General features: G+C 51.6%; 1 protein-coding gene across 1 annotated transcript in view; it reads left to right on the forward strand.

Moving 5' to 3' along the window:
- The window catches only part of RABGAP1 (RAB GTPase activating protein 1), a 205,318-nt gene that overhangs the window by 1,989 nt on the left and 178,329 nt on the right, over positions 1-25,000 (forward strand). The window contains exon 2 of the mRNA XM_082263337.1: positions 11,272-11,456. Within this exon, the coding sequence (XP_082119463.1) occupies positions 11,307-11,456 (150 nt within the window). The 5' untranslated portion in view covers positions 11,272-11,306. The remainder of the gene's footprint in view (positions 1-11,271; positions 11,457-25,000) is intronic.

Here is a 25,000-nt window from a genome sequence, read left to right on the forward strand (position 1 = left end):
GCCTTCCCAGCTGCATGTAGACAAAGGGGGAGGGGTCATTGATGACATCATGGGCCTAATGTAGCCATATGATCATATTAGATCAATGATGCCATGAGCATCCTCGTCTCCTTTGTGTACGGGCAGCTGAGAGGGCGGGAATGTCCTGGATGCAGCTGATTGGCCCAGGAATGACATCTTGGGGTCAGTGTCAGGCCAATGGGATGCAGCCAGAGGATTCCCCGCCTCCTCAGCTGCATGTACACAAAGGGGTGGAATATTGATGACATCATAGACCTAATGTAGCCACGGGACTATATTGGGTCAATGATGTCATGAGCATGCCCGCCCTTTTTTGTTTACGGGCAGCTGAGGGGGCAGGGAATGTCCTAGATGCAGCTCATTGGTCCCAGAATTAAAGGCTAGGATCAGTGTCAGGCCAATGGGATGCAGCCAGAGGATTCCCCGTCCCCTCAGCTGCACTTAGACGCAGGGGCTGGGATATTGATGACATCATGGACCTAATTCAACCACGTGACTATATTAGGTCAATGATGTCATGAACATCCCTGCCCCCTTTGTGTACAGCCAGCTGAGGGGGCGGCCAAAGTCCCAGATGCAGCTGATTGGCCCAGGAATGACATCTTGGGGACAGTGTCAGGCCAATGGGACGCAGCCAGAGGATTCCCCGCCTCCTCAGCTGCATTTACACCAAGGGGCGGGGATATTGATGACATCATGGACCTAATGTAGCCCTGTGACCATATTGGGTCCATGATGTCATGAGCATCCCCGCCCCCTTTGTGTACATGCAGATGGGGGTGGGAATATTCCTAGATTTGCCCAGGAATGACAGCTTGGGGTCAGCTGTCCAATGAGCTGTGGTCAGAGGATTCCCCACCCAGCAGCTGCACATATACAAAGGGGCGGGGAAATTTTCTGACATCATTGACTTTCATGGTCCTATTAGGTCAATGATGTCACAGGCATCCCCGCCCCTTTTCTGTACAAACAGCTGAGGGGGGCGGAGAATGTCCCGGGAGAAGCTGATTGACTCCAGAATGACAGCTATCCGACTTCAAAGCTCACCACTGGTCCTAGTCTCCACCAGAAGCCCTTTGTTAAGGTGACAACGTAGGAGCAGAATTGGAAGGTGGACGGAGAGCGTTGTCACCCTGGAACAGGAAGTGTCTGTATGTTCTCATGCACACACAAAACCCTGGCAGAGATGCACTCTGTTGTAGGGTGACGGCGCTCGCTGCCTGTTGTAGCGCGACGGCGCTTGTTCTCTGTTGTATGGTGACGGCGCTCGCTCCCTGTTGTAGGGTGACGGCACTCGTTCCCTGTTGTATGGTGACAGCGCTCGCTCCCTGTTGTAGGCTGAGGGCGCTCGCTCCCTGTTGTAAGGTGACGGCGCTCGCTCCCTGTTGTAGGGTGACGGCGCTTGTTCCCTGTTGTAGGGTGACGGCGCTCGTTCCCTGTTGTAGGGTGATGGCGCTCGCTCCCTGTTGTAGGGTGACGGCGCTCGCTCCCTGTTGTAGGGTGACGGCGCTCGTTCCCTGTTGTATGGTGACGGCGCTCGCTGCCTGTTGTAGGGTGACGGCGCTCGCTGCCTGTTGTAGGGTGACGGCGCTCGCTCCCTGTTGTGGTAGGGCGACGGCGTTCGCTGCCTGCGGTAGGGCGACGGCGTTCGCTGCCTGCGGTAGGGCGACGGCGTTCGCTGCCTGCGGTAGGGCGACGGCGTTCGCTGCCTGCGGTAGGGCGACGGCGTTCGCTGCCTGTTGTCGGGTGACGGCGCTCGCTGCCTGTTGTCGGGTGACGGCGCTCACTGCCTGTTGTAGGGTGACGGCGCTCGCTCCCTGTTGTAGGGTGACGGCGCTCGCTCCCTGTTGTAGGGTGACGGCGCTCGTTCCCTGTTGTAGGGTGACGGCGCTCGTTCCCTGTTGTAGGGTGACGGCGCTCGTTCCCTGTTGTAGGGTGACGGCGCTCGCTCCCTGTTGTGGTAGGGCGACGGCGTTCGCTGCCTGCGGTAGGGCGACGGCGTTCGCTGCCTGCGGTAGGGCGACGGCGTTCGCTGCCTGCGGTAGGGCGACGGCGCTCGTTCCCTGTTGTAGGGTGACGGCGTTCGCTGCCTGTTGTCGGGTGACGGCGCTCGCTGCCTGTTGTCGGGTGACGGCGCTCGCTGCCTGTTGTAGGGTGACGGCGCTCGCTCCCTGTTGTAGGGTGATGGCGCTCGTTCCCTGTTGTAGGGTGATGGCGCTCGTTCCCTGTTGTAGGGTGACGGCGCTCGCTCCCTGTTGTGGTAGGGCGACGGCGTTCGCTGCCTGCGGTAGGGCGACGGCGTTCGCTGCCTGCGGTAGGGCGACGGCGTTCGCTGCCTGCGGTAGGGCGACGGCGTTCGCTGCCTGCGGTAGGGCGACGGCGTTCGCTGCCTGCGGTAGGGCGACGGCATTCGCTGCCTGCGGTAGGGCGACGGCGTTCGCTGCCTGTTGTCGGGTGACGGCGCTCGCTGCCTGTTGTCGGGTGACGGCGCTCGCTGCCTGTTGTCGGGTGACGGCGTTCGCTGCCTGTTGTCGGGTGACGGCGCTCGCTGCCTGTTGTCGGGTGACGGCGTTCGTTCCCTGTTGTAGGGCGACGGCGCTCGGTGCCTGTTGTCGGGCACTTTAACCCCTTTATTGCCAGAATTGTTTTGCATTTTATTATTTCTTGCACATTCCAGGCCTGAAGATTGCATAAAACCCCCCCAAACCTCAAACATTTTCTGAAAGCAGACACCCTGGAGAATAAAATGGTGGGAGTTCCAAATTTTCACATGATATGCAATGGTTTATCAAGCACAACATTCAATAAAATATACAATAAAGGTAATTTTAGGGCACAGAGACACAACATACAGTATCTCACAAAAGTAAGTACACCCCTCCACATTTGTGTAAATATTTTCTTCTATCTTTTCATGTGACAACACTGAAGAAATGACACTTTGCTACAATGTAAAGTAGTGAGTGTACAGCTTGTATAACAGTGTAAATTTACTGTCCCCTCAAAATAACTCAACACACAGCCATTAATGTCTAAACCGCTGGCAACAAAAGTGAGTACACCCCTAAGTGACAATGTCCAAATTGGGCCCAAAGTGTCAATATTTTGTGTGGCCTCCATTATTTTCCAGCACTGCCTTAACTCTCTTGGGCATGGAGTTCCCCAGAGCTTCACAGGTTGTCACTGGAGTCCTCTTCCCCTCCTCCATGATGACATCACAGAGCTGGTGGATGTTAGAGACCTTCCCCTCCTCCACCTTCTGTTTGAGGATGCCCCACAGATGCTCAATAGGGTTTAGGTCTGGAGACATGCTTGGCCAGTCCATCACCTTTACCCTCAGCTTCTTTAGCAAGGCAGTGGTCATCTTGGAGGTGTTTGGGGTCGTTATGTTGGAATACTGCCCTGCAGCCCAGTCTCTGAAGGGAGGGGATCATGCTTTGCTTCAGTATGTCACAGTACATGTTGGCATTCATGGTTCTCTCAATGAACTGTAACTCCCCAGTGCTGGCAGCACTCATGCAGTCCCAGACCATGACACTCCCACCACCATGCTTGACTGTAGGGAAGACACACTTGTCTTTGTACTCCTCACCTGGTTGTCACCACACACGCCTGACACCATCTGACACCAAATAAGTTTATCTTGGTCTCATCAGACCATAGGCCATGGTTCCAGTAATCCATGTCCTTAGTCTGCTTGTCTTCAGCAAACTGTTTGTGGGCTTTCTTGTGCATCATCTTTAGAAGAGGCTTCCTTCTGGGATGACAGCCATGCAGACCAATTTGATGCAGTGTGCGGCGTATGGTCTGAGCACTGACAGGCTGACCCCCCACCCCTTCAACCTCTGCAGCAATGCTGGCAGCACTCATACGTCTATTTCCCAAAGACAACCTCTGGATATGACGCTGAGCACGTGCACTCAACTTCTTTGGTGGACCATGGCAAGGCCTGTTCTGAGTGGAACCTGTCCTGTTATACCGCTGTATGGTCTTGGCCATCATCCTGCAGCTCAGTTTCAGGGTCTTGGCAATCTTCTTATAGCCTAGGCCATCTTTATGTAGAGCAACAATTCTTTTTTTCAGATCCTCAGAGAGTTCTTTGCCATGAGGTGCCATGTTGAACTTCCAGTGACCAGTATGAGAGAGTGAGAGCGATAACACCAAATTTAACACACCTGCTCCCCATTCACACCTGAGACCTTGTAACACTAACACTGTCACATGACACCGGGGAGGGAAAATGGCTAATTGGGCCCAATTTGGACATTGTCACTTAGGGGTGTACTCACTTTTGTTGCCAGTGGTTTAGACATTAATGGCTGTGTGTTGAGTTATTTTGAAGGGACAGCAAATTTACACTGTTATACAAGCTGTACACTCACTACTTTACATTGTAGCAAAGTGTCATTTCTTCAGTGTTGTCACATGAAAAGATAGAATAAAATATTTACAAAAATGTGAGGGGTGTACTTACTTTTGTGAGATACTGTATATATGTGTGTATATATATATATATATATATATATATATATATATATAAATAAAGTTCATGTGTGTGTAAAGGCAGGTGTCCCAATACTTTTGACAATATATTAGTGTGTGTGTGTGTGTGTGTATATATATATTCAAAAGTATTGGGACGCCTGCCTTTACACACACATGAACTTTAATGGCATCCCAGTCTTAGTCCGTAGGGTTCAATATTGAGTTGGCTCCACCCTCTGCAGCTATAACAGCTTCACCTCTTCTGGGAAGGCTGTCCACAAGGTTTAGGAGTGTCTATGGCAGGGGTCTCAAATTGGTGGCCCTCCAGCGGTGTTCATTACTGACAGAACAGTGTTCTGCTGTGTTTACAACGGCAGACCACCATTCTGTCTCCACGGGGAGCGATTGTGGGCGCCCGGCAGCAGTCGTGGCCGCCGGCCCTGCAGATCAGCTTCCCCTGTGGCTAATGGGCGCGTGCGAGCCCCCCCCCCCCCACCTCTTGAGTACACTTCCACGAAGCGACGTACAGTTATGTCATTTTGCTGGACAAAGCCGACCTGCCGCAGTATAGTGGCGGTTGGCAAGTGGTTAAAGGGCCGGGGGGCAGTAACGGGAAGTGGTTAAGGAATAGTTAGAGTTTTTCTTTACTGTTACTGTAAGACGATCTATTTATTCCAGATTTCCTTCTTTAGCCTTGTGGGAAGTCTAACAGAATCTTTTGTTCTTCTTTATTTACATCTTCTTGGTTTTCACGCTGGATTTCCCTTATCGCTTTCCTCTGTAAGACTTCTCTTATTCTATCCCCTGTTGGCAAAATATATTTGGAGTGTTCTGTGTTCCCCCATGAGAATAGACTTGGCTGTTGTCTCTTAGTATATGGAGTCCGGGTCATATCCAGCCCACCCATAAATCATGTGTTATTGTCACACAACAAGACCTTCATTGCTTCCGCTGGACCGCAGTCTTTGTGGTCACATGACATTCATGCGTCATCATTTCTTATTTGGTTTCTTCCAGTTCTGACTTGTCCCAGATCCATTTAAAATGTTAGCGCCCCTCTGTTTACATCATACACCCCATCGAGGGCGCCTTTCAGGTCTCATGATTTTAACCACTTCGCACCTACAGAACGCAAATATGCGGCCTCGGATTTAAGGGGTTGTACCGGGGTGATGGGTGCAGCCAATGGTCGTCTTTCTTGTAATAAAAACTGATGCGGCTGTCCAATGGGAGACCCGAGCCACCAGACGGCACATCCGCTGGCTGGTTGGAGTCCCAAACAAAGCCGAGAACATGCCGGGGAGACGTAGGAGGACATGCTGGGGAGACATAGGAGGACATGCTGGGGAGACATAGGAGGACATGCTGGGGAGACATAGGAGAACATGCTGGGGAGACATAGGAGAACATGCTGGGGAGACATAGGAGAACATGCTGGGGAGACATAGGAGAACATGCTGGGGGAGACATAGGAGAACATGCTGGGGAGACATAGGAGAACATGCCGGGGAGACATAGGAGAACATGCTGGGGAGACATAGGAGAACATGCTGGGGAGACATAGGAGAACATGCTGGGGGAGACATAGGAGAACATGCTGGGGAGACATAGGAGAACATGCTGGGGAGACATAGGAGAACATGCCGGGGAGACATAGGAGAACATGCTGGGGAGACATAGGAGAACATGCTGGGGAGACATAGGAGAACATGCTGGGGGAGACATAGGAGAACATGCTGGGGAGACATAGGAGAACATGCCGGGGAGACATAGGAGAACATGCCGGGGAGACATAGGAGAACATGCCGGGGAGACGTAGGAGAACATGCCGGGGAGACGTAGGAGAACATGCCGGGGAGACGTAGGAGAACATGCCGGGGAGACGTAGGAGAACATGCCGGGGAGACGTAGGAGACCATGCCGGAAAGACATAGGAGAACATGCCGGGAAGACATAGGAGACCATGCCGGGGAGACATAGGAGACCATGCCGGGAAGACGTAGGAGAACATGCCGGGAAGACGTAGGAGAACATGCCGGGGAGACGTAGGAGAACATGCCGGGGAGACGTAGGAGAACATGCCGGGGAGACGTAGGAGAACATGCCGGGGAGACGTAGGAGAACATGCCGGGGAGACGTAGGAGAACATGCCGGGGAGACATAGGAGAACATGCCGGGGAGACGTAGGAGAACATGCCGGGGAGACATAGGAGAACATGCTGGGGAGACATAGGAGAACATGCTGGGGAGACATAGGAGGACACGCTGGGGAGACATAGGAGAACATGCTTCTTTATGCACATTAATACAAATTTTTACCTGGGGTGCCCAAACTTTCGATCACCAATGTACAGTGGGTACGGAAAGTATTCAGACCCCCTTAAATTTTTCACTCTTTGTTATATTGCAGCCATTTGCTAAAATCATTTTGGTTCATTCTTCTTCCTCATGAATGTACACATAGCACCCCATACTGACAGAAAAACACAGAATTGTTGACATTGTTGCAGATTTATTAAAAAAGAAAAACTGAAATATCACATGGTCCTAAGTATTCAGACCCTTTGCTGTGACACTCATATATTTAACTCAGGTGCTTTCCATTTCTTCTGATCATCCTTGAGATGGTTCTACACCTTCATTTGAGTCCAGCTGTGTTTGATTATACTGATTGGACTTGATTAGGAAAGCCACACACCTGTCTATATAAGACCTTCCAGATCACAATGCATGTCAGAGCAAATGAGAATCATGAGGTCAAAGGAACTGCCTGAAGAGCTCAGAGACAGAATTGTGGCAAGGCACAGATCTGGCCAAGGTTACAAAAAGATTTCTGCTGCACTTAAGGTTCCTAAGAGCACAGTGGCCTCCATAATCCTCAAATGGAAGACGTTTGGGACGACCAGAACCCTTCCTAGAGCTGGCCGACCGGCCAAACTGAGCTATCTGGGGAGAAGAGCCTTGGTGAGAGGGGTAAAGAAGAACCCAAAGATCACTGTGGCTGAGCTCCAGAGATGCAGTCAGGAGATGGGAGAAAGTTGTAGAAAGTCAACCATCACTGCAGCCCTCCACCAGTCGGGGCTTTATGGCAGAGTGGCCCGACGGAAGCCTCTCCTCAGTGTAAGACACATGAAAGCCCGCATGGAGTTTGCGAAAAAACACCTGAAGGACTCCAAGATGGTGAGAAATAAGATTCTCTGGTCTGATGAGACCAAAATAGAACTTTTTGGCCTTAATTCTAAGCGGTATGTGTGGAGAAAACCAGGCACTGCTCATCACCTGTCCAATACAGTCCCAACAGTGAAGCATGGTGGTGGCAGCATCATGCTGTGGGGGTGTTTTTCAGCTGCAGGGACAGGACGACTGGTTGCAATCGAGGGAAAGATGAATGCGGCCAAGTACAGGGATATCCTGGACAAAAACCTTCTCCAGAGTGCTCTGGACCTCAGACTGGGCCGAAGGTTTACCTTCCAACAAGACAATGACCCTAAGCACACAGCTAAAATAACGAAGGAGTGGCTTCACAACAACTCCGTGACTGTTCTTGAATGGCCCAGCCAGAGCCCTGACTTAAACCCAATTGAGCATCTCTGGAGAGACCTAAAAATGGCTGTCCACCAACGTTTACCATCCAACCTGACAGAACTGGAGAGGATCTGCAAGGAGGAATGGCAGAGGATCCCCAAATCCAGGTGTGAAAGACTTGTTGCATCTTTCCCAAAAAGACTCCTGGCTGTATTAGATCAAAAGGGGGCTTCTACTAAATACTGAGCAAAGGGTCTGAATACTTAGGACCATGTGATATTTCAGTTTTTCTTTTTTAATAAATCTGCAACAATGTCAACAATTCTGTGTTTTTCTGTCAGTATGGGGTGCTATGTGTACATTCATGAGGAAGAAGAATGAACCTAAATGATTTTAGCAAATGGCAACAAAAGTTAGATTTTATTTCCATCATTGACACTTTCAAAATAACAGAAAACAAAAAGGTGTCTGCAAAAGTTTGGGCACCCTGCAGAATTTATAGCATGCACTGCCCCCCTTTGCAAGGCAGAGACCTGCCAGTGTCATGGATTGTTCTCAATCATCGTCTGGGAAGACCAGGTGATGTCAATCTCAAAGGTTTTTAATGCCCAGACTCATCTGACCTTGGCCCCAACAATCAGCACCATGGGATCTTCTAAGCAGTTGTCTAGAAAACTGAAACTGAAAATAGTTGACGCTCCCAAAGCTGGAGAAGGCTATAAGAAGATAGCAAAGCGTTTTCAGATGTCAGTATCCTCTGTTCGGAATGTATAATAATAATTTTATATATATATATATATAATAATAATAATGTTTGGGGGTTATGAGTAATTTTCTAGCAAAAAAAAATATTTTTAAATATTGGGGAGAAATGCCAGAATTGGCCCGGTAGGGAAGGGGTTAAGCCCTGAGGAAGGGATATCTTTTTGTTCTTTTTTTTGTTTTCCTTTTTTTTTTTTTTTTTTTTTTTTGCTACTTATGGGACCATAAAGGACTTTGAACTCATAAGACTTCAGTTTGGCACTTTTTTTGTTGCAACTCTGAGATAAGGAGAGTTAGTCATGTTTGTCCTCTGTGAGATAAGAAATAATAACCTACAAACATGCAGCATTCAGGATCCCAGATTGTTGATGTTAAAGGATAAGTTCACCTTTGGTAACATGTTCTATGTTATACTCATACAGCTACCTTCTGTTACCGCGGCTGATGGCTTGTGGTTCTCAATAAACTGCAGGGGTGCTTGTGAGCGCTCTGGTTGTTCACTGCTTCTTCTTGGACTCCATTTACCGTCTGCCCGTATGGGAGGTATGGAGGTACAAGAGGTATGGAGGGTACAGGATGTAGAGAGGTACAGTAGGTATAGAGGGTACAGGAGGTATGAAGGCACGGGAGGTATAGGAGGTAACGGAGATATAGAGGTATGAAGGTATAGGAGGTATAAGAGATACAGGAGGTATGACGGTATAGCGGTATGACGGTATGGAGGTATAGGAGGTATGGGAGATGCAGGAGGTATAGAGGTATGGGAGATGCAGGAGGTATAGAGGTATGGAGGAATAGAGGTACTGGAGGTACAGGAGGTATGGAGGTACTGTATAGAGCTATGGGAGATGCAGGAGGTATAGAGCCGTGGGAGATGCAGGAGGTATAGAGCCGTTTGAGATGCAGGAGGTATAAAGTCGTGGGAGATGCAGGAGGTATAACGCTATGGGAGATGCAGGAGGTATAACGCTATGGGAGATGCAGGAGGTATAACGCTATGGGAGATGCAGGAGGTATAGAGGTATGGGAGATGCAGGAGCTATAGAGGTATGGGAGATGCAGGAGCTATAGAGGTACGAAGGTATGGAGGTACGAAGGTATGGAGGTACGAAGGTATGGAGGTACGGAGGTATGGAGGTACGGAGGTATAGAGGTACGGAGGAATAGAGGTACTGGAGGTACAGGAGGTATGGAGGTACTGCATAGAGCTATGGGAGATGCAGGAGGTATAGAGCCGTGGGAGATGCAGGAGGTATAGAGCCGTGGGAGATGCAGGAGGTATAGAGCCGTGGGAGATGCAGGAGGTATAAAGTCGTGGGAGATGCAGGAGGTATAACGCTATGGGAGATGCAGGAGGTATAACGCTATGGGAGATGCAGGGGGTATAGAGCTATGGGAGATGCAGGAGGTATAGAGCTATGGGAGATGCAGGGGGTATAGAGCTATGGGAGATGCAGGAGGTATAGAGCTATGGGAGATGCAGGAGGTATAGAGCTATGGGAGATGCAGGGGGTATAGAGCTATGGGAGATGCAGGAGGTATAGAGCTATGGGAGATGCAGGAGGTAAAGAGCCATGGGAGATGCAGGGGGTATAGAGCTATGGGAGATGCAGGGGGTATAGAGCTATGGGAGATGCAGGAGGTATAGAGCTATGGGAGATGCAGGAGGTATAGAGGTTTGGGCGATGCAGGAGATATGGAGGTAGGCAGTGATGACGAGAAAACCGGGCTCAAGGTGAGTAATTTGTGTCTGTCACTTCAGTTGGCCTTTTGTTTGGGGCAATACCACACATTCATTTAATCCAGCCAATCTCAACCGGAGTGCCGCAGCAACCTGGGGTGCCACGGCATCCTTGTTGGGAAAGGCTGCACCCTACGTAAGTGATTGAGCTGCCTCTAACTGCAGGCATCTCTCCAGATACAACCATTTGAAGCAATATCGGTAATATCGGCAAGTTTGTAACCGATACTTTAAAAAAAGGGAATATTGATCCCCGATAATCGGCCCCACCAATGATTGGTCGATCCTTACTTGGTACTATTGAGTGAATCTTGTAGGGGACTCGTAATGGAGGAATGAATGAGAATGATGGCTCCAGATGCCAGTTATGCCTCGGGGAGAAAAACCTGCCGGGTGGGTTCTCTAACCTCTCCCCCTCCCCCCTCTGTCCTGAACAGATAAGAGGAGTTATGTTTTAACCAAATGAAATGTCTCAGAGAAGACCGGCCACCGATCTGTCATAGTCAGCAGTGGGATCTCCTCTGATCACAGGTTCTCTGCAGTCCTCGGTCTCTGGATTCCGTGTTGCTTCATTGTATTTGTTAGGACACGTCCTGGTGTTTATTTCTCCTTAGTCTTCTAAAATAATAATAAAAACACACCCTGATACAATGTTTCCTAAATCTTGCAGCGTTACATTGTACATACCTAGGTCTCCTGGTCTCTGGTTCTGGTCTAACCATTTCTCTCCCCTCCAGGGAATCCTTCATGTGTGGATCTTCCTTCATGAAACATGGATGACAAGGCTTCTGTGGGGAAGATCAGCGTGTCCTCCGATTCCGTGTCCACCCTGAACAGTGAAGACTTTGTCCTGGTCTACCAACAAGGGGATGAAATGCATTCTGCAAACAATGGCAGTGATGACGAGAAAACCGGGCTCAAGGTGAGTGACAGTCGGCTTTTTTGTTTGGGGCAATACCACACATTCATTTATTGCAGCCAATCTGCACCGGAGTGCCGCAGCAACCTGGGGTGCCTTCCGAGTTCCATCAGGGGTGCTGCGGCATCCTGGTTGGGAAAGCCTGCACCCTACACAGGTGAATGAGCCGGCCTCGCTCCAGAAGGGGTCGGCGTGTGATTGGTTTGTGCAGCCGCTGGGTCTAGCTCAGAGGTAGGAGTTCTCCTGTGGCTTGCTGGGCCTCTGTAATCTGCTGCTATCTGAGCTCATACATAGAGGAACGGTCATTACCCACAAGGCACTGAGAGAGCGGGGATAATCCACTGGCCTTACACCCGGAACTGGGAGACCTCAGTTTTTTTAAAAAGGTATATGTGTGTATGTATGTTTATATGCGTGTGTGTGTGTGTATGAATGTTTATATGCATGTACGTGCATGCATATGTATGTCTTATATGCATGTGTGTATATGTATGTTTATATGCAACTGTGTATATGTATGTGTATGTATGTTTGTTTATATGCATGTAGGTGTGTCTCTATGTATGTATGTTTATATGTAAGTATGTGTGTATGTATGTTTGTTTATATGCATGTGTATGTGGTTATGTACATGTATGCGAATGTATGTTTTTATATGCATGTGTATATGTATTAGGGATGCACCGAAATGAAAATTTTGGGCCAAAACCGAAAATGCAGGATGCCCTTGGCCGAAAACCGAAACAGAAACCGAAAATGACTTTTTCCCCCAAAAAAATTTAAAATGGATAGAACAGGGGCATACACCAAAAACAGGCAGTGGCGTACACCTGTCGCTGCCACCCTGTCACAGTATATGTACTGTGATGGGTTGGCAAGAGGTTAAGTTAATTACCTATGGTATTTGTATTATGAGGCATGAGGGGTTAATGTATTGCCACTGCTGGTCACTCATCTATTAGTGACCGACCAGTGGCAGTTAATTAACCCCTTTGTGCTGCATCAGTGCAACCAGTGTTAATTAACACTGATACTGTTTGCACTAATGCAGCACAAAGGGGTTAATTAACTGCCACTGGTCGGTCACTAATAGATGAGTGACCAGCAGTGACAATACATTAACCCCTCATGCTGCATAATAAGAATACCAGCTCCCCCCCAATAGCCTCAGCGTCCCCCTCCTCGGGTGTCCTTCATTCAAAAGTCCCGCCTCTCAATGACGTCCCTACTACGATCTGTGCATTATGAATTAACATACCAGGCGGGGGGCGGGGCGGGTGGCCGCTATAGATCTATGTGAATTATCCCTGTCAGCTCAGCTCGACTATGTGTGAATGAGAACAGAACTGACCTGACACCGGGCGGGGGGGCGGGGCGAATCGGCCGCTATTAGCTGTAACTATGTGAGAGCTTCACTTCCCTGTCAGCGGAGATACATGCCTGTCAGGGAAGTGAAGCTCTCACATAGTTACAGCTAATAGCGGCCGCTCCGCCCCCCCCGCCTGGTGTCAGGTCAGTTCTGTTCTCATTCACACATAGTAGTGCTGAGCTGACAGGGAAGGATCACATAGATCTATAGCGGCCGCTCCGCCCCGCCCCCCCGCCCGGTGTCAGCTCAGTTCTGTTCTCATTCACACATAGTAGTGCTGAGCTGACAGGGAAGGATCACATAGATCTATAGCGGCCGCCCCCCCCCCCCCCCCCCGCCTGGTATGTCCATTCATAATGCACAGATCGTAGTAGGGACGTCATTAAGAGGCGGACGGCCGGCTAGAGGCGGGACTTTTAAAACCTGCCCTGCGCTGCGCTGCGCCCTCCTCCTTCCCCACGGCGGCCATATTTATTTTCGGCAATGTTAACCCATTATCGGCCGATAATTTCGGTGGCCGAAATTTCGGTGCATCCCTAATAATGTATGTTTATATGCAACTGTGTATATGTATGTTTGTGTGTATGTTTTGTATGCGTATGTATGTTTGTTTATATGCGTGTGTGTGTATATGTATGTTTGTATGATTATATGCATGTATATGTATGTTTTTTTTAATGCATGTATATGTGTATGTTTTATACGCATGTTTATGTATGTGTGTTTACAGTATCTCACAAAAGTAAGTACACCCCTCACATTTGTGTAAATATTCATGTGACAACACTGAAGAAATGACACTTTGCTACAAGTCATGGTCTGGGGCTGCATGAGTGCTGCCGGCACTGGGGAGCTACAGTTCAGTGAGGGGGACCCATGAATGCCAACATGTACTGTGACATACTGAAGCAGAGCATGATCCCCTCCCTTCAGAGACTGAGCCACAGGGCAGTATTCCAACATAACGACCCCAAACACCTCCAAGACCACCACTGCCTTGCTAAAGAAGCTGAGGGTAAAGGTGATGGACTGGCCAAGCATGTCTCCAGACCTGAACCCTATTGAGCATCTGTGGGGATCCTCAAACAGAAGGTGGAGGAGCGCAAGGTCTCTAACATCCACCAGCTCTGTGATGTCATCATGGAGGAGGGGAAGAGGACTCCAGTGACAACCTGTGAAGCTCTGGTGAACTCCATGCCCAAGAGGGTTAAGGCAGTGCTGGAAAATAATGGTGGCCACACAAAATATTGACACTTTGGGCCCAATTTGGACATTGTCACTTAGGGGTGTACTCACTTTTGTTGCCAGCGGTTTAGACATTAATGGCTGTGTGTTGAGTTATTTTGAGGGGACAGTAAATTTACACTGTTATACAAGCTGTACACTCACTACTTTACATTGTAGCAAAGTGTCATTTCTTCAGTGTTGTCACATGAAAAGATAGAATAAAATATTTACACAAATGGGAGGGGTGTACTTACTTTTATGAGATACTGTATATTGGTATGTGTGTGTATGCATGTATGTATATGTATGTCTGTTAGTAATTTTTAATCCTGACCCCTGCACTCTGTACAATCAGAAGTGCCTTTCTAAGATAGCAAGGGTTTTTTTTTTTCACACTGGCAGCAAGAACAGTCCCTCTATTAAGATTAGATTGCTTTTTAGAGACATTTGACGCTGTGAGGTGATGCCTTACCGCCTGTTTTACCCCTTAAATGCAGCACCGCCATTCCCCAACCACCTTGCAGAACTGACTCTGAATGGGTCACGTTTGTGGGTGGTAGTGCCTGCTGAATGCGACATTCCTGCCATGGCCGCAACATGTGTACCACTCCGTGCCGCTACCTCTGCAGCTAATGGGAAAGCAGGAAAAAAAAAAAAAAGAGGCTCAACTGCCTGGTTTTACCGCCTCCCAACCTCACTTGTGAAGGAGCCCATAGACTGGGGTGCCTCAAGGCTGAAATACTTTTAAAGGGCGAAGTGACTGAGGAAAGGTTGAGACACACTGATTGACACACAGGCTGGGGAGGTGAGGAAGTCGTCTGCTGGAAGTCAGGCAGTGCTTTGTGTTGCTCGGGGTCCGGGTGGTTTTGGCTGATAGACGCTCTGCACTTGTTCTGTTTGTGTCCTGATTGTTGCAGAGCCGGTTCTGGGATCTCTCTCCGGCATGTCTACACTCGATCTGTGGCGGATCCTCATCCGCAGGTGTACAGCAAAACCAGAGATCCCAGACACAATAAGAAGACTGGAATATCAGGGCAGGGAAGGAGTATACGGAGTGTTTACCTTCCTTCAAGGAGCACTCAGAGTCTTACAGAAGGAAGAGGTCCAAATACTGGCAGGGTGCAAACAAAAGAGAATGACTCCTTTTGGGGCTCAGTACCGTCTTTAACATTCTAACTTTGCATTGTGTTATCACCCCTGCCATCCCTTTCCCCTGGCGGAGGGATATTTTTTCTAACCAGTTCAGTTTTCAAACCTATATCCCCCTTAGGACTTGTTTAGATTTAAGGTTGTGGGGGGAAGGGTGGTAAAAGCATCCAGTTGAGCCTTGTTTTTAGCGTCACCCAACCACCCCTCCTGTTAAAGTGGTATTAAACAAATGTTTTAAAAAGTTGCTGACAGGCTGGGTTTATATCACAGAAGACCAGAAGACACCCTATCAGTCTGTGTTGGTCCCTATCCATCTCTATCTAACCCTTTCTTTCCATGTTGGCCCCTATTGGTCCATATGGGTTAGTGTTGGCCCCTGTCAAACCCCATTGGTTGGTCTAGGCCCCTGTCAAACCCTGTCGGCCCCTGTGGAACCTCGTGGGTCGGCGTCTGCCCCTGTGGAACCTCGTGGGTCGGCGTCTGCCCCTGTGGAACCTCGTGGGTCGGCGTCGGCCCCTGTGGAACCTCGTGGGTCGGCGTCGGCCCCTGTGGAACCTCGTGGGTCGGCGTCGGCCCCTGTGGAACCTCGTGGGTCGGCGTCGGCCCCTGTGGAACCCTGTGGGTCGGCGTCGGCCCCTGTGGAACCCTGTGGGTCGGGGTCGGCCCCTGTGGAACCCTGTGGGTCGGCGTCTGCCCCTGTGGAACCCTGTGGGTCGGCGTCTGCCCCTTTGGAACCCTGTGGGTCGGCGTCTGCCCCTTTGGAACCCTGTGGGTCAGCGTCGGCCCCTGTGGAACACCATGGGTCGGCCCCTGTAGAACCCCGTGGGTCGGCCCCTGTGGAACCCCGTGGGTCAGCGTCCAGTTGAGCCGTGTTTTTACCGTCACCCAACCACCCCTCCTGTTAAAGTGGTATTAAACAAATGTTTTAAAAAGTTGCTGACAGGCTGGGTTTATATCACAGAAGACACGTCGACCCCTGTGGAACCCTGTGGGTCGGCATCTGCCCCTTTGGAACCCTGTGGGTCAGCATCTGCCCCTTTGGAACCCTGTGGGTCGGCGTCAGCCCCTGTGGAACCCTGTGGGTCGGCCCCTGTGGAACCCCGTGAGTTGGCCCCTCGTGGAACCCCGTGGGTCGGCACCAGGCCCCTGTGGAACCCTTTGGGTCGGCGCCGTGCCCCTGTGGAACCCTTTGGGTCGGCGCCGTGCCCCTGTGGAACCCTTTGGGTCGGCGCCGTGCCCCTGTGGAACCCTTTGGGTCGGCGCCGTGCCCCTGTGGAACCCTTTGGGTCGGCGCCGGGTCCCTGTGGAACCCCATGGGTCGGCGCCGGGTCCCTGTGGAACCCCATGGGTCGGCGCCGGGCCCCTGTCGAACCCCATGGGTCTGCGCCGTGCCCCTGTCGAACCCCGTGGGTCGGCGCCGGGCCCCTGTCGAACCCCGTGGGTTGGCGCCGGGTCCCGTTGAACCCTATGGGTCGGCGCAAATATGATGTGAAAACATCTTTGTACCTAATACTGAAACCCTCTATTACGGGCAATCACGAAGCCCCTGGCACTTTACTTACCATGAGATGAATGGTCCCCCAAGTCAGATTGGACCATTTGCACCTACGTCCATGATCTAAGGGAACCACTTGGGTCCATTACTCCTACTATATGTCATTACCCATATCCTGGGGATGTACTGAAGAGCTCCTGAGGAAGCAACACGTCGCGAAACATGTTGGGCTAGAATCTACATCTAATTCTCTGTTCAACCTTATCCGCAGAGCTTACCACTGGGGGGCCCCTACTCGATAGGTCTTCCAGGGACAGACATGCGGTTTGGTTAACGTGGCGTTTCTTTACTTTTTATGGTTTTATAAATGTGGTGCTGGATGTCTTTTATTGTTCTATTGTATCATTAATAACATTTTGTGATTTTTTTTTTTTTTTTTTAACTATTCGTGCTTAGAAAGTTCATGTTATATCTGCTCAAAAGCAAATTTGCCCAGCCCTGCCCTAAGCTAAACATTGCCTTCTGGGATGGGTGAGTTGGACACCCCAGAAGGCAGAAGGAGGGGGGGGGGGTTGCCTAAATCCTTCTAGCCTGGGGCGCGGGAAGAGGAAGCGCTGGGTAATAAACCTTTGCAGAAGTGAGGAAATATTCTCCAATTGTGTAAGAGGGGGAGGGGAGGAACCAGGATTGTGTTTTCATGGCTGCAGGTCTGCTGATAACAAAGTAATGTATGCATTGATTTTAACCACTTCTGGACCGGAAGGATTTTCCCCTTTAATGACCAGGCCATTTTTTGCGATTTGGCACTGCGTTACTTTAACTGACAATTGCACGGTCGTGTGATGCTTTACCCAAATAAAATTGATGTCCTTTTTTCCCCACAAACAGAGCTTTCTTTTGCTGGTATTTGATCACCTGTGCGATTTTTTATTTTTTGTGCTTTAAACAAAAAAAGAGCGACAATTCTGGAAAAAAAAACCCCAATATTTTTCACATTCTGCTATATAATATTCCCAATAAAATTTAAAAAAAAAAATCAAATTTCTCTTACGTCCTCCGACAGTCGCCGCCCACTCACAAGTCTTCACCAATGGGTATTGACCTTTGCTCCGCAGGAGTAGCTAGGCAACAAGAATTGTTAATAACAAAAGCTTTTAGCATAGACACACCCCTAGGGGCTGTCCCCTCAGTCAATACCTCTTTGCACCAGCATTCCCAACTCAGTTTGATCTTGCCTAGCTTAGGAGTAGCAGGCTTTCCTGTGCTGGGGCTTCAGTCTCAGCCTTCTACCCTTTTTTTTGATTTTATTTCAAAGTATTTTTCTTTCCTTTCACTAGCTGTTATTTTGTCAGCTTTAGTTTAGGGATCTTCGGATGAAGATGTTCATGCGGAGCTGGGTCTCGGACTGGCCGCCCTGGATCTCAGGGCTGAGTGCCAGATGGATCCCCAGCCTGCCATCGAGCGTTCAGCTTAGGTTTGCCCTGGCACATTGAACGACCCATCCCTGTTCGCTGCAGGGATGCTGCCTGTGAGGTGACTACCTCACTGGACGCCATTCTGCGGTCCACAAGCGTCCTGGCTGCGGCACTCCCTGTCTGCCTTGATAGCGGTTTGTCGCTGGAGACGGCTCCCCACGCCATCGGGTACGGTAAGCACCTTCTGTGTGGGGACCTTCTGTGTGGGTGTCAGTCTGTGGCTGTGTAGAACCCCCATGTCTGTGTAAATGCGGGCTCCCTGTATGGATGCATTGCCTGTGGGCTGCGAGGGGGGGCCATCCTGCTCTGCTGTGAGTTCTGCTCTGGGTGCAGATGTAGGTACAGACATGTGTTGTGCGGCGGCCGCTGCTGCGATCCGCCATTTTTTTGCATATATGCTGTGACCGGCCCTGTCCCTGTACAGCGCCGTGTTTTGGCGCCATTCGCCGCCATTTTGGCGGGCCGCGCTAGTTCGGGCACATGTCGGCGCCATTTTCCTGTAGCCTCATCCCTCAGCCGAGTGGCCATTTTGGCGGAGCCTTCATAGGCTATATCAGTCAGCCAGCTATTGCATCACTTCCTCTTTCTCTGGGAACAGCGATCGGTGGCAGCAGCTCCAGGTTTTTACCTTCTTTGTCCTGTCATTCCTTGCTCAGTGTTCTCTATCCCTGCGGGATCGGTGCATACAGTAGTGTTCGGTGGGCTGCACTCGCCGTGGTGTTAAAGGGCCAGTGCCTTTTTTTTCCTTTCATTGCTGGGGCATGGATTCTCAGGATAGCAAGTTTCCCCCCCGCCCTGGTGGGGGACCAGGGGGCTGCTGCACACCCCGAGGGGGCTGATCTGGCCACGGTAGTGGCGTCCTTGGTTTCTCAGGTGCAGATGCTGATGGCTGATCGATCCGCAAAAAGGGCCAGGTTATCCATTTCCTCTGATTCAGAGGGCGATGTGGCTGCTGTGGCTGGCGTACCCTTCTCGGGGTCTCGCTCATCTCTGGACCTTATGGGGTCTGAGGGGGAGGCAGAGGTGGAGGGGGTTGATGTTTCTCCCCCTGGCTCGCTTGAAGAGCTTGCACTCATGGATGAGCTGATTACTTCTATCAAGGAGACACTGCACCTAGAGGATGAGCCTACTCCTCCTGCTAGGGTGTCCTCTTTTGGAACGCAGAGAACCCGCAAATCAGCGCAGGTTTTTCCCTGCCCTGCAGAATTTCATCATACTGTTAATGAGCAGTGGCGCAATTTAAAGAAACCATTTACAGTGCCGAATAAGTTTAAACTGCTTTATCCGTTTGCGCCCTCCACCGACGAGCGTTGGTGTGTGGCGCCTCAGGTGGATCACGCGGTGGCCATTTTGAACAAGGCTACTGCGGTTCCTTCTGAGGATACCCTGGTTTTCCGGGACCCTACGGACAGGAGGCTGGAGTCTCTTGCCCGTCATGCCTATATGGTTGCTGGTTCTATGCTGAAGCCTATTTTTGCTTCCATTATGGCGGCCCAGGCTGTTGCAGATTGGACGAAGGTGCTCAGGCGCACCCTGGTGGCTGACTCGGCTCCGCCTACCACGTTGGCTATGGTGGATCAAATCCATCAAGGTGTCATGTACTTGTGTGATGCGGACTTGAATTTAGCTCCCTTGGCTGCGCAACTGTCCAGCGTGGCGATACTGAACCGTCGTCTGATATGGCTGAAAAGTTGGTCGGTCGACCAATCTTCTCGCAAGACGCTGGCGGATTTTCCCTACGCGGGATCTCGCCTTTTTGGCGAGGCTTTGGACACTCTGATTAAAGGAGTTACGGGGGGCAAGAGTACTCTTTTGCCCCAGTCTCACAAGCATAAGTCCTTCAGTGGAAAACGGAATTCCTCGTTTAGGCCCTCTCAGGGGTCCTTTCGTGCCTTTCGGTCGCAATCCAAGGGCAAGCCCTTCAAAGGCCAAGGCTCCCAGAAGAAGCCGTGGGCGGGTAAGCAGAAGTCCGGCCAGTCCGGTTCGACTTCCCACGCCAATTCCGCCTGAAGGGGCGCCCTCACCCGTTTCTGGGGTGGGGGGACGTCTGCGCGGTTTCCTACAACCTTGGCTGGCCCGCGTTCGGGACAGATGGGTTCAGGAAATCGTTCGATCTGGTTACAAGATCTAATTTCTCTCTCGGCCGGCGGGCAGATTTTTTCCCTCAAATCTTCAGCTGTCTCCGGAGCGCTTGCAGGATCTGCACCTGGCGGTGCGGGACCTGCGGGCCCATGGGGTGGTTGTTGCGGTGCCTCATCGGGACAGATTTCGGGAGTTTTATTCCAATCTGTTCACTGTGCCCAGAAAGGAGGGCAAGGTGCGTCCGATTCTGGACTTGAAAGCTCTGAACCGCTTTGTGCGGGTTCGCAAGTTCCGCATGGAATCCCTGCGCTCAGTGGTGGCTGCCCTGAGTCCGGGGGAATTCATGGCCTCCATCGATCTGAAGGATGCGTACCTACACATCCCCATTTTCGAGGGTCACCAGAGGTACCTTCGATTCGGCATTGCGGAGGATCACTACCAATTCGTGGCGTTACCTTTCGGTCTCGCTTCGGCTCCGCTGGTTTTTACCAAGGTGCTGGCGCCGGTTCTGGCCCTGTTACGAGCACAGGGCATTGCTGTCTGGGGTATCTGGACGATATCCTGATAAGGTCAAATGCCAGTCAGAGCCTGGTGACCGACCTGTCCACCACAATGCGGACACTGCAGGAGTTCGGTTGGACCATAAACATTCCGAAGTCGACTCTGTGTCCTTCGGTTCATCTTCCCTACCTGGGAATGATTCTGGACTCTGTTCAAGCGAAGGTCTTCCTACCGGAAGACAAGCTCTGGACACTTCAGGACGAGGTCAGGTCCCTCAGGGACTACCGGCGCTCGTCTCTCCGGTCATGCATGAGATGTCTAGGTTTAATGGTCTCGGCTTTCGAGGCGATCCCCTTTGCCCAGTTTCACACGCAGGGTCTCCAAGCGGAGATTCTTGCCGAGTGGGACGGGCGGCCGCAATCCCTGGATCTGCGGGTCTCGTTGAGCCAATGCACCAGAAGGGATCTTCTGTGGTGGCTCCAGTCCCCGGCAGTGTCGGGGGGCAAGTCTTTTCGTCCATTATTGTGGACGGTGATCACCATGGATGCCAGCCTGTCGGGCTGGGGTGGTGTTCTGGGCGTTCTGTCCGCCCAGGGAACTTGGTCGGAGGAGGAGTCCTCCCTTCCGATCAACATTCTGGAATTGAGGGCGATAAAGCTTTGTCTTCTGCAATGGACGGACCGGCTTCGGGGCCGTCCAGTTCGGGTTCAGACGGACAATGCCACCGCGGTGGCCTATATCAACCATCAAGGGGGCACCAGGAGTGCCCAGGCGGCTCGGGAAGTGGCCGACATTCTGTCTTGGGCCGAGACGCACGTCCCGGCGATAACGGCAGTTCACATACAGGGAGTGGTGAACTGGCAGGCGGACTATCTGAGTCGCCAGTCCCTGGACCAGGGGGAATGGTCCCTTCACCCGGATGTCTTCCAGATGTTGTGTGCGAAGTGGGGTTCCCCAGATGTGGACCTGTTCGCGTCTCGTCTAAACAACAAGGTGGAAAGGTTCGTGGCAAGAACGCGCGATCCGCGGCGGACGCGTTAGTGGCGCCCTGGCATCAGTATCGTCTGATGTATGCCTTTCCTCCGATTCAGCTGTTGTCCAGGCTCCTTCGCAGATTAGCCTCGGAACCGCATACGGTGATTCTGGTGGCACCGGACTGGCCTCGCCGGTCTTGGTACGCAGACCTCATCAATCTGGCAGTCGACGCTCCGTGGCGCCTGCCGCTTCGGGAAGACCTTCTGTCTCAAGGACCGATATTCCACCCTGCTTTACAATCGCTGGCTTTAACGGCCTGGCTGTTGAAAGCCAGGTCCTGAAGGATAGGGGTCTCTCCCCTGAGCTCATTCCCACTTTGATCAAGGCTAGAAAAGCCTCTTCAGGAAAAATTTACTACCGTACTTGGAAAGCGTACTTTGCCTGGTGTGAGTCCAGGGGGTATTCCCCTCGCTCATACTCGGTGTCGAGAGTGTTGGCTTTCCTTCAAACTGGAGTGGACCAGCGTTTGGCGCTGGCCACGATTAAGGGTCAGATTTCTGCGCTGGCCGTTCTTTTTCAACGCCCTGTGGCGTCTAATTCATTGATTCGCACCTTTGTTCAGGGGGTTGCGACATTTGGTCCCTCCTAGGAGGGAACCTTTGCCTCCATGGGACTTGAACTTGGTTCTGTCCGTGTTGCAACAGGCTCCCTTTGAAAAGATCAGGGAGATCTCGTTGTCTCTGTTGTCCAAAAAGGTTGCCTTTTTGGTGGCGATCACTTCGGCTCGCAGGGTGTCGGAGCTGGCGGCTTTGTCCTGCAGCTCTCCCTACCTGGTGATTCACAAGGATAAGGTGGTCTTACGACCTAACCCATCTTTTCTTCCGAAAAGGATCTTGGAGTTTCACCTTAATGAAGACATTGTCTTGCCTTCGCTCTGCGCGAAGCCTAAGCATCCGAAGGAGGTTGCCTTGCATTCCTTGGATGTTGTCCGTTCTATCAGGGTTTACCTGTCGTCCACTAAATCTTTTCGCAAGTCGGATTCCCTCTTTGTCCTTCCTGAGGGACCTCGGAAGGGCATGGCGGCGTCGGCTGCGACCATCGCCAAATGGATCAGACAGGCCATTGAGCAAGCCTATGCTTTGAAGGGGAAGGTTCCTCCCTTCCTTGTGAAGGCGCACTCTACCAGATCTTTGAGTACGTCTTGGGCTTACCGACATCAGGCGTTTGTGGCCCAGGTGTGTAAGGCGGCGACTTGGTCGTCCGTTCACACCTTCTCAAAATTTTATAAGGTGGATGTTCAGGCATCGGCCGATGCCTCCTTTGGCCGTAAAATTCTCAGTGCGGCAGTTTCTTAGGGACCCTTGTTTTTTTTTGGGCCCTTGGTTTTTGGGGTGTTTTACCCCTGGGTTACTTGTTTTCCTGGGTTGTTGCTCCTGTTGAGCACGTTTTCCTGTTGCCCAGTTGGTTCTCTAACTGTGGTAAGGTTCCTTTCTCTGATGTGGGTACTGCGTTGCCTTTTCTACGGTTGCGTCTCCCACCCCTCATGTCTACACTGCTTTGGGACATCCCATTGGTGAAGACTTGTGAGTGGGCGGCGACTGTCGGAGGACGTAAGAGAAAACTGAATTTTTGTAAAATCTTACCGTAAAATTCTTTTCTCTGAATCCTCCGACAGTCGCCGCCCCCCGCCCCTCTTTTGGGGTTTTTGTGTACTCTTACTGCTATGCTACCAAACTGAGTTGGGAATGCTGGTGCAGGGAGGTATTGACTGAGGGGACAGCCCCTAGGGGTGTGTCTATGCTAAAAGCTTTTGTTATTAACAATTCTTGTTGCCTAGCTACTCCTGCGGAGCAAAGGTCAATACCCATTGGTGAAGACTTGGGAAGGGGCGGCGACAGTCGGAGGACTTAGAGAAAGGAATTTGTGGGGGGGGGGTGATGTGAAGGGGGACAGAGGACACTGCTGTGGGGGGTGATGTGAAGGGGGACAGAGGACACTGCTGTGGGGGGTGATGTGAAGGGGGACAGAGGACACTGCTGTGGGGGGTGATGTGAAGGGGGACAGAGGACACTGCTGTGGGGGGTGATGTGAGGGGGGCAGAGGACACTGCTGTGGGGGGTGATGTGAAGGGGGACAGAGGACACTGCTGTGGGGGGTGATGTGAAGGGGGACAGAGGACACTGCTGTGGGGGGTGATGTGAAGGGGGACAGAGGACACTGCTGTGGGGGGGGGGGTGATGTGAAGGGGGACAGAGGACACTGCTGTGGGGGGTGATGTGAAGGGGGGCAGAGGACACTACTGTGGGGGGTGATGTGAGAGGGGGGCAGAGGACACTACTGTGGGGGTGATGTGAAGGGGGGCAGAGGACACTACTGTGGGGGTGATGTGAAGGGGGGCAGAGGACACTACTGTGGGGTGATGTGAAGGGGGGCAGAGGACACTACTGTGGGGGTGATGTGAAGGGGGCAGAGGACACTACTGTGGGGGTGATGTGAAGGGGGGCAGAGGACACTGCTGTGGGGGTGATGTGAAGGGGGGCAGAGGACACTACTGTGGGGGTGATGTGAGGGGGGCAGAGGACACTGCTGTGGGGGGTGATGTGAGGGGGGCAGAGGACACTGCTGTGGGGGGTGATGTGAAGGGGGGCAGAGGACACTGCTGTGGGGGGTGATGTGAAGGGTGGCAGAGGACACTACTGTGGGGGGTGATGTGAAGGGTGGCAGAGGACACTACTGTGGGGGTGTTGTGAAGGGGGGCAGAGGACACTGCTGTGGGGGGTGATGTGAAGGGGGGCAGAGGACACTGCTGTGGGGGGTGATGTGAAGGGGGGCAGAGGACACTACTGTGGGGGTGATGTGAAGGGGGGCAGAGGACACTGCTGTGGGGGGTGATGTGAAGGGGGGCAGAGGACACTGCTGTGGGGGGTGATGTGAAGGGGGGCAGAGGACACTACTGTGGGGGTGTTGTGAAGGGGGGCAGAGGACACTACTGTGGGGGTGATGTGAAGGGGGGCAGAGGACACTGCTGTGGGGGGTGATGTGAAGGGGGGCAGAGGACACTACTGTGGGGGTGTTGTGAAGGGGGGCAGAGGACACTGCTGTGGGGGGTGATGTGAAGGGGGGCAGAGGACACTGCTGTGGGGGGTGATGTGAAGGGTGGCAGAGGACACTACTGTGGGGGTGTTGTGAAGGGGGGCAGAGGACACTGCTGTGGGGGGTGATGTGAAGGGGGGCAGAGGACACTGCTGTGGGGGGTGATGTGAAGGGGGGCAGA

The sequence above is a fragment of the Pelophylax lessonae genome (assembly GCF_965119305.1).
Source record: "Pelophylax lessonae genome assembly, chromosome: 7".
NCBI classification, from domain to species: domain Eukaryota; kingdom Metazoa; phylum Chordata; class Amphibia; order Anura; family Ranidae; genus Pelophylax; species Pelophylax lessonae.